Raw genomic sequence first — 19465 nt, forward strand, 5'->3', positions numbered from 1 at the left:
ACAGACTGGAACATAAATTGCAGGCTTTACAGTAAAGGCACATGGCCATGAAATAAACACAAAAATAAACTTTATTTGCTTTCTGCATAAATTTCTGTTGTGCATTAAACTGCATCTGGACTATCCTATATTTACATGGGTTTTTACTTGTGTCCATATGTTTTCCATCTGGGAAGGTTCTGGACTCTAAAAAAAAAAAAAAGACAGGCTTATTGTTACAAAATACTAATGATTTAATAGCTATGCAGAGCCCAGACTTGCACACCTGCTGCATCTAAAGTCAATGGGGTTGTACGTATGTAAGAACTAGGGACATTAGTGACTGATATCTACAAACAAAAGGACCAATCCGGCAAAGTGCTGATTAAGTGCAACACCCACTGATTTATTTGGGTGCTAAGAACACTCGGCGCCTTACAGGGTCAGCCCTTTAAATAGTATGGGATGGTCTAATGGTCAGAGAGCAGGCCTGGAAGTTAGGAGAGGGTGACTTCTAATCCTAGTGCTGACATCAACCCCCTTAGATACTTAAGGGTTGATTTTCAGAAATGCTGAGCACCGGCAGTTTCAGCTGGAGTTACGGGTGCTCAGCATTTCTGAAAATCAGGCTGTAACCTCTCTTGACTCTGTTTCTTCATTATTTTGATACCTTGACACTGTGGTAAGGGGTGCACTAGAAATTCATGAACAGATTTTGTGGATAAAGACAGACCTGTAAAACGGGGATAATCCTTAACTACCACACGGGGGTGTGTGTGTGAGGATTAATAGGTTAATGTTTGCAAAGTGCCTTGAAGATGAAAAGTGATAAGCCTTATTACATCTGGTGTGCAGAGTAAATGAGAACATAGAACAGGATCCTGATCCCAGGCTGTAGCCATTAGATACACAGCATCACTGAGGATATGTCTACACAGCCTGTGGAAGCAAGCCTCCCAGCCCAAGTCAACAGACATGGGCTAAAGGGGCTCAAAATAGAGAGTGCTTTGAAACTGGCTTGGGCAGGAGCTAGGAGAGAGCTGAGCTTCAGAGCTTGAGCCACAACTTCAAAGTACTGTTGTCTACAGAGCTTTTTTATGAGTGCTATCATGAGACCTGGGCTGGGAGGCTCACTGCTGCAGGCTGTATAGACACACCTCGAATGTCACAGCAAATCAAGCTCTGAAAGGTATTTTAATCTCACAGAGCCAAATCTTACAGTTCATCGGAAATGGTCCCTTAGAACATGTGCTAACTACTGATACTAAACTATCTGTTCAATCTTGTATTTAGCTTGCACACTCTTAGTACCTTCCCCAGACTTGAAGAAGAGCTCTGTGTAGCTTGAAAGCTTGACTCTTTCATCAATAGAAGTTGGTCCAAGAAAAGATATTACCTCACCCACCTTGACTATCTAAGGTCACACTCAATCAGAAATCCCCTTGGTGTCTACCGGATGCCATGACAGAGCCCACAGATGGTAACATTTTATGTGGGCTGCATATTTTGCTATAATTTCTTGTGCTGTTTTTATTCCACTTAAATGTGCTTCTCTCTCATTCTTATGCACATGTCTTAGAGACACTGGTCAGTGAAACTTCCACTGGACTGTGCCAGCTGGAGCCTGCAGCCTGTACAGGAACCTAATCTCTCAAATGGATTTTGATTACTCAACTTACTGTAACTCAGGTCCTGACCCCACTGAGAATTTATGATAATTGCAGGCAACATTCACAGACAGGCCGAGCACTGAGGGGCAGGACAGGAGGATGTGTGTGTGTGTAAGTAACCTGGTCCTAACATGCCTATTCAGCCTCCGGAGCTACAAATCTGCATCTTTCACCAGCACAAAACCCACTGGATCCCAAATAACTCCTCAGTCCCTCCCAGTTTGCCCTCCAGTTTGTACAATCCTTTCCTGCTCTACCAGTGTGTGAACTTCTACAGGAGAGAAGCCTCAGACTTCTTGCCCTGTAAAACCCACCTAAGAAGCACCACTTCCCCCTGCCCCTCCAGCTGGGTATGCAGAATGTCAGTAAGAGCTGGGCATATCTGTTTTTCTACTGTGTTTGCTTCTTGCAGCTGGTAAGACTCATTCCCAGTCCCACCAGACTGGTAGTCTCATTACCCTCAGAAGGTTTATCCACAGGCTTTGTAGTATGAGCATCAATATTGAAATAACTAGAACGATGGATTCCAACACCAAAGGACTCTGCAGGGCCCTTCCAAGGCAGGGGACCTGGCTATCATACACTTTACTATGTGTGGAGCTTTCAGAGGAAGCCTTGAATCTATGGATACTGCCTGTCTGTGTGGACGTTATAGATTCATAGATTCCAAGGCCAAAAGGGACCATTTTGGTCATCTAGTCTGATCTCCTGTATAACACAGGCCAGAGAACTGCCCCAAAATAATTTCTACAGCATATCTCTTAGAAGAACATCTAGTCTTGATTGAAAAATTATCAGTGATGGAGAGTCCATCACAAGCATTCGTAAATTGTTTCAATTACTTTGACTGTTAAAAATTTACAGTTTATTTCCAGTCTGACTTTATCTAGCTTCAACTTCCAACCACTGGAACTTTTTATAAATTTCTCTGATAGACTGAAGAGCCAATTATTAAATATTTGTTCCCCACGTAGGTACTTATAGAATGTGATCAAGTCACCTCTTAACCTTCTCTTTGTTAAGCTAAACAGATTGAGTTCCTGGAGTCTATCACTATAAAGCATGTTTTCTAATCCTTCAATAACTCTTGTGACACTTCTCTAAACCCACTCCAATTTATCAACATCCTCTTGTATTGCTGGCACCAGAACTGAACACAGTATTCCAGCAGTGGTCATACCAATGCCATGTATAGAGGCAAAATAACCTGTTTACTGCCACTTGAGAGTGCCCTGGTTATGCACCCAATGAGCACATTAGCTCTTTTGGCCACAGAGTCGCACTGGAAGCTCATGTTCAGCTGATCATCTCCACTACGAACCCCAAATCTTTTTCAGAGTCACTGCTTCTCAGGATAGAGTCCTTCATCCTGTAAGTATGGCCTACATTCTTTGTTCCTACATGTATACATTTACATTTAGCCATATTAAAAGGCATATTGTTTGCTTGAGCCCAGCTTGATCACTCTATATCAGTGACCTGTCCCTTTCATTATTTACCACTCCCCCAATTTTGGTGTAATCTGCAAACTTGATCAGTGATGATTTAATGTTTTCTTTCAGGTTATTGATAAAAATGTTCAATGGAGTAGGGCCAGGAAGATCCCACAGCACTTTTCACAAGAGTCAGGGTTTCCCAAACATTTCCCAAGCCCCGCACCCGATGCTGCACAGCCTGACTGCTGCCCTCCTCGGTGACTGGATTCTATGGGTACTGTCACCATATGGTTTGTAAACAATGCTTGGATAAAAGGCACTCAGTGAATCTTGGAGAAGGTGAACCCAGTTCTGCTGTTCTCTTCCGGAGGTTCTTCCCACTCAACTCCCCTGCATCCTTGAATCCAGATCAGTTTAAATGAGTAAATGTAATGAGATTCCATGCATGTGTGTGTGTAACAATTAAACAAGCTTAAAGGCTGGGGATACAAATTCAATGCAGGCAGTGTCATTCTGAACACAAGGATGCTTTGAGTGCTGTTGTGACTAAACAGTGACACCTACAGGCCACTCATGAAGAGAGACAGGAAGGGAGATTAACTCAACTCTCTAGTGCAGACAAAGGTGGCAGCAATGTGAGCACAAATCATGAGAGATAAGGGTCACATTTTCACCCCATATCATCTGCTGCCTCAGCCCTGGATTCAGTGAGCATCTCTACCTGCCTGTGAGCGCGGAAAGGGTTTTTTATCATTGCCTAGGCTTAGGGGTTTGCCCTGTGGTCTTTGGCTTGCTATGGGGAGGGGCAGAAGTGCCATGGAAGTCAAAGTGGCATTGACCGGACAGAAGGAGACAGAGAGGCCAGGTTGGCTGTAGAGGAGACAGTTCTGGAGCCCAGAGCCCCACAACTGTCTGGATTTGCATGAGCATAGCTCAGGAGCAGGCAAACTTTTTGGCCTGCGGGCCACATTGGGTTTCCAAAATTGTATGGAGCCAAACAGCCAGGTGTGGCCCGGTCCCTGATCCCTATCCAACCCGCTCTGCTTCTCGCCCCCTGACGGCTCCCCTGGGACTTCTGCCCCATCCAGCACCCCCTGCTCCCTGTCCCCTGATCGCCCCCAGACCCCCCCGCCCCTGATTGCCCCCCCCACCCCATCCAACCCCTCCTCTCATTCCTGACTGCCCCCCGGGACCCCTGCCCCATCCAACCACCCCTTATCCCTGCCTCTGACTGCCCTCCCAGGACCCCTGTCCCCATTCAATCTCCTTGTTTCCCGCCCTCTGACCACCCCGACCCCTATCCACAACCCTGGCCCCTGACCACCCCCTTGAACTTCCCTGATCTCTATCCCCCCCCACTCCCTGCCCCCTTACCACGCTGCCTGAGCACCAGTGGCTGGCGGTGCTGCAGCTGCATGGCACAGAACACCGGGTCAGGCTGGGCTGTGCAGCTGCATTGCCCCGGGAGCTCGCAACCCCCCTGCCCAGAGCACTTCGCCGGCACAGTGAGCTGAGGCTGCACGGGAGGGGGAACAGTGAGGGAGGGGCTGGGGGATCACTTCCCAGGCCAGAGCTCAGGGGCCGGGCAGGAAGGGCCTGCGGGCCTAGTTTGCCCACCTCTGGCATAGCTGGTCATTTTAATCCATGCAAACTTTTTAGATCTTGAGGGTCATGGGGAACAAATGGCTTGCCTTTCTCAGTTAAAAAAATGTAGCAATTCATCACATTTTGGGGCGCTTCTCCCACATTCACAGGAATGAGCCTTGTCCCCTGCTCAGGTAGCTTTGAGCACCACCAGCAGGAGCCAGGACCAGCAGCATGTGAACCTGCAGCAACAGGCTGTTGCAGAAATTCTAAGAAGTTCCTGGAAGAAGGAAACATCAGCACTCTGCCAAAGCTTTTGGCAAGCGTGAGAAACACACACACCAAGCTAGCAGGGCAGAGCGACATCTGGCTGTGGGGGAACACAAGCAGTGTGGTGTGGATGGGAGGTGGATACAAAGCCCATGTGGTGGGGAGCTAGCTGGGCTGTTATTAATATGTAATGCTAAGGTATTTGTTTGCTCAGTGTGCACCTATTACTCCTGGTTACTCTGATACGTGTATCCATGTGCAAGTATCAAGGAGACTCTTACATCTCTGATGTTGTGTCTGAAAATAATATTTTGGCCTTCCTCTTGGCCTCCACGCATAGCACATTTGCATCCTGCCTCCCTCCTCTCCCCCACAGGCCCTCTCTCACCTTCCTTTGCCCATCCCCTGCTCAAATACAGCTCTTTCTCCAGCATAAAACCAAAGAGACAGGGTGGCTTCAGTCAAAAAAGAAATCCCATTCAGCATGTAGAGAGGTGTAGGATGGTCTAATGGTTAGAGCACCTGGATGGGAGTCACAAGAGCTGGGTTCTATTTCAGGCTCTGATACTGACTTGCTTTTTCCTCTGTGCCTCATTTTGCCCATCTGTAAAATGGGAATACAGATGTTTCCCTAACTCACCCGGAAGTTTAACTCTTTAATATTTGCAAAGCTTGGTGAGATCTTTGGAAAGAGGGAATTAGAGATTGACGCAGTCATATAATTATAACATGGTTCCTCCTGCAGACTAAGGTAAAATAAAATGTAAGGCTGCTTACCGTGTCTGTAGAGTCCTAAAGGGTTTGCTCCTAACTGAGCTCACATCCAGTTCCAGAAACCTAGGGATATCTGGAAAGCCACCAGCCTGGGACCAGAGTAGTGACACAGGGGGTTTTGGAATGACAGGAAAACTGTGAGAGATGACATCGGTCCTCCATACTGACTCTATCTGGTCACAAAGCTGCTCACTGCAGGAGCACAAGAACACAGTCATTTGCAAGCAATAAAAACTACTCAGCTACAAACCTATTAACAGGGTCACGTGATGGGCCAAGCCATGGGGTCCTGACTCATCCCAGAATGTACAAACAAGTGCTAAAGCTAGGCATTTAAGCCCATATTTAAGCACCTACATAAGTGACCCAGTGTTCAAAGGACTTCAGTGGGAGATGGAGGTGAGAAGTGCCTCTCAGGATTAGACTCCAAAGGGAGTTTGCTTGAGTCAATGACAGGACTTGGCTCAGTAGCAATTGAGGGTGCTCAGCAGGATTGGGCTTCAAATGGTGGTTGGCAGCCCTAGAGACTGAAGTCCTCTGCTTAGCCACAGAGCAAGTACAGAGAGGAAGGGAAAAAGCTGAAACAGCCAAGATGGGAACACAGGGTATGTCTTACTCTGGCTGGAGGTCTTGAAAGAGTGAGACAGTGAAAAGGGGGAGAGGCCAAATGGAATGCTGAGGCTCTCGGGGCTTGATCCTGATAGAAGTTGAGCACCCTCAAAAGTCAGTGAGAGCTGTAGGTGCTCAGCCTCTTAGAAGAGGCAACAAGCACCTCACAGGATCAGGCCCACAACGAGGACCTGAGCATCAGATCACTATTTGGGGCTGTAGCAAGGCAGGGTGTGTTAATAAGGGCTGCCTTGAACATTTCCAGACCCCCATATACCTGACTCCAGCTGGATGCATAAAGGCTCTGACTTTCTTCACACTTGCCAGGGGGCTTGGATAGCCAGGGGATTTGGATCTGGCGTGGGCTGAGGACGGGAACTCCTTCTTCATTTCATCCACTGCTTTGATCATGAGTGGGGATGGGCTGCTGAGGTGGAGTTCAGAGCTCAGGCGGAGCTAATGGAACAATAAAGACAAGGAGCTGTCCTCCTGCTGCCAGTGCTTCCCCTTTCCCTTCTCTCACACACATTCAGAAATAACCTGACTGAAATCAAAAGGGCTACAATGGGTAAAACTGGGTATGGGGAGAGGAGAATCTGGTTCAATTAATCTGTTCACTGGTAATAATAAATAATAATAATATCTAAATCCTTGGCCAGTAGAAGTTTGTTTGAGTAAGAACATAATAAAGACTAACACGGCTGCTACTCTGAAACATAAGGATTGGAGTTCATAATCATTAGTAAAACAATAGTAGAGATATTATAGTAATTATAGGCAAGTATAGCAAAGAGACAGATCCTGCCCCAGAGAGCTCACAATCTAGATGTTAGGATGTAACAGGTGAACGCAGCAGACAAATGGGGTGGGGAGAGGATCTGATGGGATGAGGGAACAACAAAACAAAGGTTAGCATAAAATAAAAACAGAAGCCTCAGTTCGCCCCTTGCCTAACCAATGCCAGGTGACAGTGATGTTTAGGCATCATGGCAGTGGTATGTTTTATGGAGGGATTTAAAAGAGGAGAAGGTGGCACTTTAAATTTTTTTACAGGAATTTATTAATTATTTCAAATCCCAGAAAGCTGCCAAGCACCCGCTTTTCTGGAGGCTACAGGCAGTTAGCATGCTACTCAGTATCGGCCACAGTAACATTTTGCCTTTCTCCAGCTCCTTTCAATTGAAGGCAAAGTATTTATCTGGCCTCCATTACCATAGTACCTGAGCACCTAACAATCTTTAATGTATTCGTCCTCTGAGCACCCCTGTGCGGTGGTTATTATCCCATTTGCAGATGGGTATCTGAGGCACAGCGACGCTAAGTGACTTGCCCAAGGTCACCCACGAAGTTTGGGGCCGAGAAGGGACTTGAACCAAGTCCTAAACTAGTACCCTAATCTCTGGACCATCCCTCTTCTTTGCAACCACAATTGATCCTCAACACCCTTCCCACTCCCTGGAAGACTAGGATTCAAGAATAGATGGGAAATATCAGTAAAGGTGACATCTACTCCTGTGCAGACAGCCAGAGCAAGGCTGATGCACTACTTAAGTCCCACTTATGCTCTTTGGGCCTTGGGCATAGGCCTTGTGCTGGCATTTCTGCACAGGGGGAAATTTCACCCTAGTCCCATACACGCTGTTTTTCTGTCTTGTTATCCCATTGGATATTTCTGATTTTAGAAACAAAAGTGACCAATAAAAACCAAGGGACACACTCTTCTCTTGGTTATGCCAATGATGTTAGCAGGATCATCTGTGGGAACCAAGAAGAGAACTTCACCCCAAAAGCTCACCTGGGCAAACAAGGAAATCATCTTGCCAAGGCAGTGTTGACGTGCCCACTCTGCTGTTTTCTGCTTGGCCACCCAGCACTGTAGCACCTTTTTCCGGTAAGCATCCACCCTCTCCACATATGTGTACAAGTTCCGGACCTCAGCACCATCATTTACAGCTCTGGCAGCTTCCAAGCGGGACATTAAGGTTTGTCTTGGAATAGAAAGAAAAGGAATTAAATTGTGAGAAATGTTTCTTCTCCACAGTAGAAGAGAAACCAAACAACTTATTTACATAGTTTGGTGTGTGTTGTGTTGGCAGGGGAGTGGGACGGATATGCAAACTGAGGGGTGCTTTGGGGTTTAGGGTTCTGTCTAGCCATACATCCAGCCATCTTAGTTTTTCTAATGCCCTATCATCTTAATTTCTAGGTATTGCAGTACCTCGTTTGCATCTCTTTTAATTAGAGATGGTCCAGACCACAACCCTGGATCCAAGACCTTTGGGGTGTTTGAAATCCAAACCCAACGGCTGTGGCTTGAGTTCATCACTACCTTTTTTCCTAAAATTCATGGTTGGGGGCAGGATAAATTGTTCTGGCTTTGACCCATCTGTAATTTTGAGGCCAGGTTTTTCTGTCAGATCTGTACAATGGATCTCAGCGCTGATATTTCGGAGCATGGAAACCCCACTCATATCACTAGGTGATGAGACCATGTGGAGTTTCCTTTGTGCTGCTTTAAGCCTTTATCTTCCAACCCGCCCCCAAAAATATAGAGTTGATAGGCTAATCTGATTGATTTAGGGACAAATCCCAAGAGGCACCAACCACCCAGAACTGCCATAGAAGTAAAGGAAATGGTCTGTCTATTGCTGAGCTAGGGCCAAATCCTGAGAGATGCTGAGCACACTTTGCACAATCCTGTTCTGATGAGATCAGTGAGAGTTTGACCACTGAGCTCAATAGAAGCAGACTTTAATGGGTGCTACACATGATCAGCACCACTCAGGATCTGATCCACTGGACCCCATCCTGGTTGCCCTGAGGAACAGCCAAACAAAGAGACAGCTGTCCTTTGGAGAATACTCTTGTGCAAGACGCTATTTGAGCCTTTTCACAAGAGCCCCCAGTGGAGGGAAATTCCAGGGTGTGTTTGTGTGTGTGGCATGTCAGGGAAGGGAGGGGACACGAACTAGGTGTGTCTGCACCTTACTTATTCCCCAGCTACTACAAGGCCTGTGGTCTGAGTAAGGCCTTAGTAAGCACCTCAGGATTTGTTCCATTGGCTTCAATAGGAATTTTGCCTGTGTAAAGACTGAGCAAAGTCCTGCTCCCATTGAACTCAATGGACAGGCTCACACTGGGTTTGATGGCAGCAGGAGCAGGTCCTTAGCAAGGATTTGGCCCCATGTGGATACCAGAAGTCTGCATATATTGGTACCTGACATGGTGGAGGTGACAGAAGGAGATGTATTTGTGGAAGAGGAGAGCCAGCCTCTCAACATCAGTGTGCAGGGTCTCAATGATAACTTCCTTCGCCTGCATGTGCAGGTGTGGAGGTAGTCTGCACTCTTGGGTTGCCTGGCCTAGCAGCACCAAATTCTCCCTCTGAGCCTCCACATCCACCCAGTACCGCTTCTCTGACAGGCTGGAGGGCACCAAGCTCTTCCCTTTGGTCTTCTGAGCCAGAGTGGGGAGCCAGCTGGTCTCCTCAGTAGACTGAGCTTGAGAGTGCAGGGATACTTTGCTCTGAGTAGGAACCATTTGCTGGGCAGAAGGCTGGAAATATTCGTACAGTAGGACCTCTTCCTTTGCAGTCTCTCTCCTGGGCCTTCGCGGGATCTGTTTCGTCGAGTGTTCCAGGGTCCCAGGCTCTCTGCTCCTGGGAACTGTTTTAGGCCGTGGGGTCAGATACTGCTCCTGCTGCGTCTGCTTTTGCTGCAACTCTTGCTGTTCATGCAACTGCTGCAGCTGCTCCTGCCACTGCTGCTGCCACAGCCTCTGCTGCTCCTGCTGCTCCTGCTGCTGCCACAGCCTCTGCTGCTCCTGCTGCTTCGCCTCCTGCTGCTGCCACAGCCTCTGCTGCTCCTGCTGCTTCGCCTCCTGCTGCTGCCACAGCCTCTGCTGCTCCTGCTGCTCCTGCCACTGCTGCTGCCACAGCCTCTGCTGCTCCTGCTGCTTCGCCTCCTGCTGCTGCCACAGCCTCTGCTGCTCCTGCTGCTCCTGCTGCTGCCACAGCCTCTGCTGCTCCTGCTGCTTCGCCTCCTGCTGCTGCCACAGCCTCTGCTGCTCCTGCTGCTCCTGCCACTGCTGCTGCCACAGCCTCTGCTGCTCCTGCTGCTTCGCCTCCTGCTGCTGCCACAGCCTCTGCTGCTCCTGCTGCTTCGCCTCCTGCTGCTGCCACAGCCTCTGCTGCTCCTGCTGCTCCTGCCACTGCTGCTGCCACAGCCTCTGCTGCTCCTGCTGCTTCGCCTCCTGCTGCTGCCACAGCCTCTGCTGCTCCTGCTGCTCCTGCTGCTGCCACAGCCTCTGCTGCTCCTGCTGCTCCTGCCACTGCTGCTGCCACAGCCTCTGCTCCTCCGCTTGTTCCTCCAGCCACTTCTTCCACTGCTTTTGCTTCTCTTCCTGCCGCTCTTTCTGCCCTTCCTGCCGTGGCTCCTGCTGTGGCTGCAGCTCCTCAGACTGATGCTCTTCCTGCTGCAGCTGCTCCTCCTCCAGCTGCTCCACCTCCACCTTCTCCTTTACCCCTTGCAGCTGCTGCTGGAGCTGCTCCTCAGGCTGTGGTGACTGCATCTGACATTGCTGCTCCCTCTGTATCTTCTTAAACCATTCCTGCGCCTCCCCCTGCCCTGGCTCCTGCGCCTCCCCCTGCCCTGGCTCCTGCGCCTCCCCCTGCCGTGCTGAGACGTTAGGGTCCTTCCACAGGGCTGCAGGGAGTCCCCATCGTGAGATCACAGGAACTTTGGACTCCAAAAAGAGACTGTCAGGGTCACTCAGCTTTGCCTCCTCATCATGCCCTTCAGTCAGCTCCAGGCTCCTTAGAAGCTTCTGTTCCTCTAAGCTGCTGGAATATTTTATCTTCATTTTTGAGAAGCATTCTTCCAGTTTCCTCTCCAAGGCCATGTAGAGCCTTTGGGCTTCTGGGTCCTCGGGCAGCATCCTCTCTGCTTGTCTCTTCCCGGGAGAGGGACACTTCCATAGCTGCTCCATCTTCTGCTCCAGATAAGCCAGGATAGCTGAATTAAACCCACACAGTGCAGTGCATGGTTCCAGCTTGCTTCTGCTGATTGGGCTCTGAGGCATTTCTGTATGTGTCTCCTCAGTATACAGGCTTTCCTTCTTCCTCCTCTGCTTCCCTTTCCTAGAGATCCCTTGGTATGGGAGCTCTGTTGGGGATGGGAGCCTTTCAATTTCTTCTTCACTGTCAGCCTTGAGCTCATGTTCCTCTAGCAGCATCTCATGCCATTCACCAGTGACGTCTTCAACAACTTCTTGGGTTCCACCCAGGAGGCTCACATCCCATTTGTCAGCAGCCTCTGTTTGCTCACTGTCCAGAGGTTGTTCATGCCGTCTTCCAGCCAGGTCTCCTGAAGTCTCTTCTTGTTTTTCCACTGGGATGACTGCGTCCCATTTGACAACAGTGTCTTGAGTTCTCTCTACTGGGACGTTCTGTTTGTCACTGATGTCTTCACCTCTCTCTATTGAGGCTTTCAGTGCTGGCTTTTTATCTAGAAGCTTTGTTTCCTGTTTGTCACTGGTGTCTTCTGTTCTCTCTACCAATGGTCTCTGAAGCTGCTTTTTATCTGGTACCTTTGCCTCCCTTTTCCTACAGGGGGATTTACCAAGGTCTGCCTGGGATTTCCATGACAGCTTTTCAGCTGACAGAACCGCATCCTTTTTCCTACTCAGATCATTATCATCATCTTCCTGTGATTTCCTTTCAAAAGAAGCCCTGGCCCCAAATTTCATGTCTCTTAAAGATGGTTCTATCTTTATTGCTGCATTTTCCTTCACCTTGTGCAGTTCTTTTTGCATTGCCTCATTTGCTACAAGAAGCATCTTGTATTTGTCTTCAATGCTTTGGACTCGAGACTCCAAAGACGCCTTTTTCTCATGAAGCATCTGTACTTCCTTTTGAAAGTTCCCATACTGAACTTCCTGCTTCCTGGACTCCTGGGATGCTAAGGTATCATACTTTGCTTGCAGGCCACGGCACTGTTTGGTTAGCAGAGTGAAGGCTTTGGTGAGATTGGCCACCATTGTCACTATATATTTAACAACAACAGCTTCTGCTTTGTTAAACAGTGTGGACCCTACAAATTCCTGTAACATGGTAAGGAGCTCAGAAGTCCTGGAGAAAATTACAGATTCATCTTCTAACATCTGTTCAGGGCTCAAGGGCTGGGCTTCCTGAGGTTTCTGTGCAACTTTCTCTCGCCATGCTCTCCACATGCCGGTTTTGGGAACAACTGGGAAAATTAGACACACAAAGAGAAAGAATTAGGGTCTATAATGAAAGGAAGGATGGTCCTAAGATTAAGGCTCTGAGATAAAACTCAGAAGATCTGGATTCAACTTATGGCTCTGTCACTAACTCTCTGTGTGACATTAGGATAGATTCTTCACTGTTCAGTCCCCCATATTTAAAATGGGGATAATAATCCTTTCTGTATCTAGCTTGTCTACTTAGTTTGCCTTTGACTGGGAAAACACTTTGGGGTGCTCTCAATAAAGACGTACAGTAGGCTGGAAAGCATATTGAAATGCCTCATGCTTGAAGGTCACTTTTGAAAATCTGTCTGCATATGCATCAGATCGTTGTTCCTTCAAATTAATCAGAAATATTAATTTTCCCCCTTTTCTCATTCCAAGATGTTTGAAACAAATACTTGATTTCCCCCTCCTTTTCCTCCTGTGTTCCACAAGACTTGTGCAGAGATCGAATAGCTGCATTATACATCCTTCTGTATAATCAAGGGAGGTCAGCAGCTTGGTCTCCATATCACTGACCCACTGGACAGTGTGGGTGTCTCCGACTTGTTCTTTGCCTTCTGACAACATTTCACCTTGAAAAGAGCCAAAGCAAAAAGGGGAATGAAGTGCACGTTAATTACCTTCCAGAAAATCAAACCCTTATTAAATGACACAAAAGATCTTGACCTGATGATTAGCAATTTATATGTGACATGTCTACAGTCAGGTGTGGTCACAGAAAGGTCTCAAAATTGCACAAGGAGGTCAGATGAACATTGTAACATATCACACAAACACAGGAAAATACATAGGGAGGTGGGGCAGCAATGCTGTAGGGTAGGCAGGGAGCAGGAGTCTGTGAGATGGAGTCTTAGGACATTCAGTAAGGGCCTCTGAGAGGGCTAAGGAGGTGGGCAAGCGGGTGTCTCCCCTTGTTGGTGAGAAGGAGGTGGGAATCATGTTTGGGGACAAAGAGTGTGACACGTATTAAAAACTAATATAACTCATCTTAGATCCCTCTGTGGAGAACCATGAGGGCAAATCACCTAATTCCTGGTATTCTAAAGGTTAAATTCAAGATGGTCCTGTAAATCAAAACCCGCACTATATAGCTGCAGGGTTTGAGCAGAGATGGGTGTGACAACTGGGGTCCAGACACCCTATAGGGAGAACAAGAGGTTTAAACCCCCAAAATAAGCAGTTCAATCAACTGATTGCAGAATATGTCATTGTACTATAAAAATATACCAAGTAAGGTTTTGAATAAACTTGTAATGTTCTGAACTCGATGATCATTATGAGATCTGTATATAGACCATGATTATTAATGTATGTATGTGTATACACAGAAAACTGTAAATTGTAACTGTGGGGCAACTTTAGCATCTCCTCAAAACAGGGCGATGAAGCAATCAGGGAGGGATAGGCTACCTCCCAAGACAGTTGCTTACATTATACCAGCTTCAAGTACCTATCCATTGTCCAGCCCAGGAAAGGATAATGGTAGACCATTAAAGTTAATGGAAAGACATTGAGACAACTGGGAATTTCCCTAGTCTGAATAACCAGGAATCACCATAGTCTGAGAGAAAAAAGAAAAGGGTAAATATATATTTTTTTGAACGAGTCTTGAAGCTGACGTTTTCATCCAGAAACTGAGGGACCGCCTCCAAGTGGGAAGCTGTCTGTGAAACACTGCATCCCACAGTTAGGAGGTACGCTGGGAAACTGTTTAAAGGCGATAGGTAACTTGTATTAGAAAAAAGATTTTAACTAATATAGAAGACATCTGAAGCTGTGTCTTTATGTTTATTTACTGTGTAACTTGTATATGTTGGCTCTCCCTTACTATTTCATCTTTGTGGTTTTTCTATTAAATAAACAATTTGTTTGTTTTTACCCAAGCAGTTCTCGGGTGTGCAAACTGTGGGGAGTGCATGTGGCAAAGTGAGATGATAATTGGGAGGCTAGTTTCATGCCTTTGGGGGTCACAAACTAGAGGGGGAAAATCAGACTGTCTGGGGAAAGGAATGGATTTGGGGACACCTAGGCCTATAAGAACTATTGGTGTTACCAAGGAAGGAGGAGGCCAGTGAAAGCCAGGGTAAGACTTTGTGCTTGCGAGCAAGCTACTGGTGTCTGGGATCTGAGCCATAGCAGCACAGCATTAAAGCACCCCAAGGTTATAATGGAAGGTGGTGACTGCATCCCTTACCAGCCTGGGTGATCACCCAAACATCACAATGGGATCAAACTATGAAGTTGGAATCCAGCTCAAAACTTCCCCAAAGTTCAGAGGCTTTTGGATCCAGGTTTTTGACTGACCCCATGATAGAGATATAGGGGTCAGGTGGAGAGCATGGTTCCAGACATCCCTAAAGTTTAGGGGTATGGCTCTAGAGCTACCTGTACTTTGGAGCATCCCAGAGGCCAACTGTCTCCATTAACTTACCCCATTCTTTTAATGATTCCAGAACGAACTTTAAATCTTTCCCTTGAGCTGTGCTGGCTTTGAGCAAGATGGCTACTTTGTCCAGTAGAAGTGCCCTCCGTTTCCTCTCAGCCCAAGTGCCGGAGAGGAAGAACTGTTCTTCTATCTCTGGGTCCATCCCTTTGAAGCAGTTACATACCCGGTTCACATTATCCAGAATTACAAACAGTTGCTTAAAAACCTCCTAAAGAGAGAGGATAGGGTCTTAATAATACTGTTTCTAGAACACCCTGCATGCAAGGAGCTCAAGCCCAGGTAAGTAAATCCACTGGACTGGGATTCAGCAGAGCTAGGTTTCATTCTGCCACGGACTCCTTGTTTGAGCTTGGGCAAGTCGCTTAATTTCTATGTGAGATAATACTTCCTTTCTCCCACCTTTTGTTTGACTTCTCTATTCAGATTGTAAACTCTTTGAGGCAGGAGCTGCCTCTCATTATGTGCTGCCTAGTACAATGAGGCTCAGATCTCAGTTAGGAGATCTGGATGCTAAAGTAACATATAACAGAGGATGAGCTAGGAATAGAACCTAGCTAGGGTGGGTCTCAGCACTGCAAATGGGAGTGCTTAACACTTCTCAGGATCGTGTCCCTTTATTTCTAAATGACAAATATCAGGAAGCAAATATTCTGCTTCTCAAATTGCTGACAAAGCCAACTGGCAGTGGACATGAGCCGTTCACTAAAAATGGAAAGCAATTCAAGACCCCTAATGGGAATATTTAATGGAGCATAAAATCTGAGACCTCCACCTATCTCTGGTGCCTCTCCTACAGAGGGCTAATCTCCCTTGCATCCTACTCACAGGAGGCATTCAGCTGCCCCAAAGATCAGGTGCTCAGTGTCAACATGTACCTTCCTCGCTCTGCTGAGCTGGGCAGCATCAATTTTGTCCAGTATGTTCTTCACTGAGGGGGGGATTTCAGTGAGAGGACTGATAGTGAGTTCCAATGTAGAGGCTGCAGCTTCAGGCTCGGGTTCTGAGTTTATTTCAGATTCATATGAGCTTCCTGATGACAATGATGAAGATGATGATTCCTGCACTGCCATGTTTAGGACCTGGTAGTTTTCCTGCATTAAGAATAAACTTCTGACAATTCCAAGCTGAATCACATTGTAAGCCTGTTTAGTTTCCTCGTTCTAGAGGTGTAGTTGGAGGTCCAGTTTCTCTGGCTGTTAGCTCAACATCAGAGGGGCAAATGGACATGTCACCAAGAGATGAGAATATTCCATTTGTCTGGGTGATGTCATAATAACCCTTCCTGTGATTCTATCCTGAAATCATCAGGCACAGTGAATGGAATGTACATAGACACCTGCCAAACAGGATTTACTAATTAAATAACCCCTAGGGAGATTTCAACAGGAGTGCTTAACATAGGGTGACCAGATAGCACCTGTGAAAAAACGGGACAGGGGGTTGGGGGGGTAATAGGCACCTATATAAAAAAAGTCCTCAAAAACGGGAGTGTCCCTATAAAAACGGGACATCTGGTCACCCTAGCTTAACAAGAAGGTTCTAGAACAGAACACTTATATCCCAGTCAGTACAGCTTTCTGGTAGAAGGTGACATTGCTGGCTGTACTACAAAAGTTCAGAGCTGCAGTTGTCCAATAATCTTTCTATCATTTATATACTGCAAGCACAAGTAGTCCGCAGCGGGGCACATCTGAGTGTTTGCAAGGACAAGTCTCTAGTGGTGCTGGACATTTTAAAAATAGAATTGCTTGTCAGAGTAATTACAAATGAAGCCATTCCTGAAGAGGAGCTGCAGGGATTCCCTAACATAACTGGTGCTCAAGCTTTTAATGCTTTGTAAGGCTATTTATGAAAAAGCTTTTCATGGACTCACTTCCCCTCCCAACTCCCAATTTCCTACCATTTGGCTATAAAATATTTCAGTCTGCAGACCACCAGGAAAGGTGATCACAGGTGGCCTGTGGACCATACTTTGATTATCAGTGCAATATTGTGGCTGGAAATCATTCTTCTTGTATGCATTGGAGATTTTTCTTTATTTAGCAGAACTCACTGCCTGCCAAGCTGGCAAATTGAAATGTTGTATGCAATGTTGTTGTAGCTATGATGGTCCCAAGATATTAGAGAGACATGATGGGTGATGTAATATCTTTTATTGGACCAACTTCTCTTGGTGAGAGAGACACGCTTTTGTGCTTACACAGAGCTCTTCAGACCTGAAGAGCTCTGTGTAAGCTTGAAAATTTGTATCTCTCACTAACAGAAGTTGGTCCAGTAAGATTTTACCTCACTAACTTTGTCTTTCTAAATTGAAATGTTGGCATTTGTTCCTTCTCCCCGACCCACTTTCAGGACTCCACACGGTGAATTATTCCATTTCCCACTCCAAAGTTTCAGCTGTATCTGCTCTTGATCTTATCCTCTACAAGTACAAAGAATTAAAGCTCTTTGCCACCTTATGGTGTGTGACTGGGGAAAGCAGATAATCCTGGGAATACAGGCCTCTGATCGCCTCCTATGAGTTATGGGAAAAGAGCATTAGGAACCTACGAATTGCCAGACAAGATCAGGAGTCCACCTACTGCAGTATCCTGTCTCCGATAGTGGTCAATACCAGATACTCAGAGATAGGTGCATGAGTCCTAAAATGCATAGCTCTGGTATAACTTGCCTTAGGGAGTATCTTCCTGAATGCCTTGATTAGAAGTTGGCTTTGCTGAGGGCTGGACAAAAATGTACATAATTTTGTTGAAGTTTTCATTGTGTGATTTTCAAAAATCAACAATTTTTTGAATATTAAAAGTTTTTCACAAATGTTTGTTTTACATCTTGGGGTTTGTTTTCAGTTTTTCTTCCCCCGACATTCTTTCCCCTTCTCCCTCCCTTTTACTCCCCCCCCTTTTCGTATTTTGCCACTGAAAAAGGGAGGGAAAAAGGGAGAGAAAGTTTGGGAAAAAAAAGAAAAATGATAAAATAAAAACAGACTAAGTGTTTTGTCTTCAAAGTTTTTTTTAAAGGAAACAAAGAAAAATTGTTCAAGAAAATGTCAGGTTTTGAAAAAAGGCAATTTTTTTTGGGAAAAAAAAAGTATTACAAAATTTCAACTAGCACTGCTTATACTAATGGTCACCCTCTTCTACCCAAAAACCCCAACCTCCACATCACAAAAAAAAGCAAATTAATAAAATTTAATTAATAAACACTACCCTGAGCTTTGACCCCATAAAGGGTGAAATGCCTGAGTCTTCACAAAATGCACTGGGGATTTCAGTTTAGTACTGATTTTATGTGGAAGGCACTCAGATATTAAGATGATCAGTGGCAGTATAGAACGATCCCAAAATAGACAGGAGAGATAACTGAGTGTGTGTATGTGTGTGCAAGCGTGTGTATGAGTGAGTGTTTATTACAAATTATTTGTATTGATGGATCAGAGATCCCCATGATGCTAGGTGATATATAAGCATATACACAGGCATAGTTTGACTTCTATATATGGGGGACAGCTCCAGTCAGGCCAATGAGGCTGCATGTGGTGAGGTGCATGCGTATGTAAATTCTGTGCCTGCCCAAAGCTTGGAGTTGGGGGAGCAATGCCCGCTCCTCAATTATACCCATGAACATATAACAAAAAGTAGGCCCCTGCCCCAAAGACCTTAGTCTGAGTGAGTCTATTTCTTTCAGAATTGGAGATTCATGTTGGTCTTTTTCACAAGTTACCTGTTATTCTGGGTAGATTAATTTTCTCCTCCTGAGGGTGGGGGGCAGTTCCTCTGTCTCTGATAGAAAGGGTGACAAAATGTCCGTTGGGGCCTGTGAAACAGAGCCACATTTCAGCATCTTGTGGGTCAGAGTGATGTTTGAGCACAACATGACCCAGCTTTCTTGCCATCTCATTGCTCTGGTTGAGGCTCAGCAAGATCTGGATGTGATGCAGTCTTGTAACTCTTGTGACTTGTTACAGGTATCACAATATTTGGTAATCTTCTTGAAGCCTCAGATCCTGGAGTCTCGAGATTATTGTGAGACTCTCGGCCTTTGTCTCATGGTTGTGGAGACAAACGGGCAAACGTGAACCAGAAGAGCCCCAGGTGTATTGTTTTTAATTCAGTCTCATGGTTTTGAAGGCTTGTGGTTGGTGATACTTGAAATCCAGTTCCAGAGCCCCAGGGCTCAGCATGCTGTGGGGCCATGATGGCGTCTCAATGGGGCATTATCCCACTTTGGCGCCCTCTGATTGCTCTCGGCAGCCTTGACGTGAGGTCACCCTGTTCGGATGCTGCACCATGGGTCTGTGCTGGGCACAGCCTGAGGTGGCCCAATGGCAATGGTACATTCCCCGTGCACCCCCACTGCACCGAAAATGGCACGTTCCCCCCAACAGACAAACAAGGAGAGGACCACTCCAACTGATCCCCCCCCCACCC

The 19465-nt window shown here is 46.4% G+C and overlaps 1 protein-coding gene across 6 annotated transcripts; it reads right to left on the minus strand.

Moving 5' to 3' along the window:
* Positions 1–53: 53 nt before the first annotated feature.
* Positions 54–19401, minus strand: FAM186A (family with sequence similarity 186 member A). Of its 6 annotated transcripts, none has more exons than XM_084610245.1 (10): positions 18759–19401; positions 15914–16129; positions 15024–15246; positions 12988–13164; positions 10626–12567; positions 9540–10589; positions 8118–8310; positions 6600–6778; positions 5717–5905; positions 54–186 (listed from the first exon to the last, which is right to left on the minus strand). In XM_084610245.1, the coding sequence occupies exons 2-10, from the start codon at positions 16106–16108 to the stop codon at positions 144–146; spliced, it is 4191 nt and encodes a 1396-aa protein (XP_084466371.1). In that variant the 5' UTR covers positions 16109–16129; positions 18759–19401; the 3' UTR covers positions 54–143. The 6 variants fall into 6 exon arrangements, with proteins under 6 accessions (XP_084466371.1, XP_084466372.1, XP_084466370.1 ...); XM_084610246.1 differs by having other exon boundaries at positions 9540–10097; positions 10134–12567; XM_084610244.1 differs by having other exon boundaries at positions 9540–12567.
* Positions 19402–19465: the final 64 nt, after the last annotated feature.

Source organism: Lepidochelys olivacea, assembly GCF_965140295.1.
Source record: "Lepidochelys olivacea isolate rLepOli2 genome assembly, chromosome: 20".
Classification (NCBI taxonomy): Eukaryota; Metazoa; Chordata; order Testudines; family Cheloniidae; genus Lepidochelys; species Lepidochelys olivacea.

Excerpts from the sequence above, each read along its gene's own strand:
- FAM186A (XM_084610244.1), bottom strand. The coding sequence starts at position 16,108 with ATGGCAGTGCAGGAATCATCATCTTCATCATTGTCATCAGGAAGCTCA. Across the intron at positions 8,311-9,539 it reads TGTCACCTCCACCATGTCAG|ACAAACCTTAATGTCCCGCT; the intron begins GTACCAATATAT and ends TTCTATTCCAAG. Across the intron at positions 187-5,716 it reads TTTAGGACTCTACAGACACG|AGTCCAGAACCTTCCCAGAT; the intron begins GTAAGCAGCCTT and ends TTTTTTTTTTAG.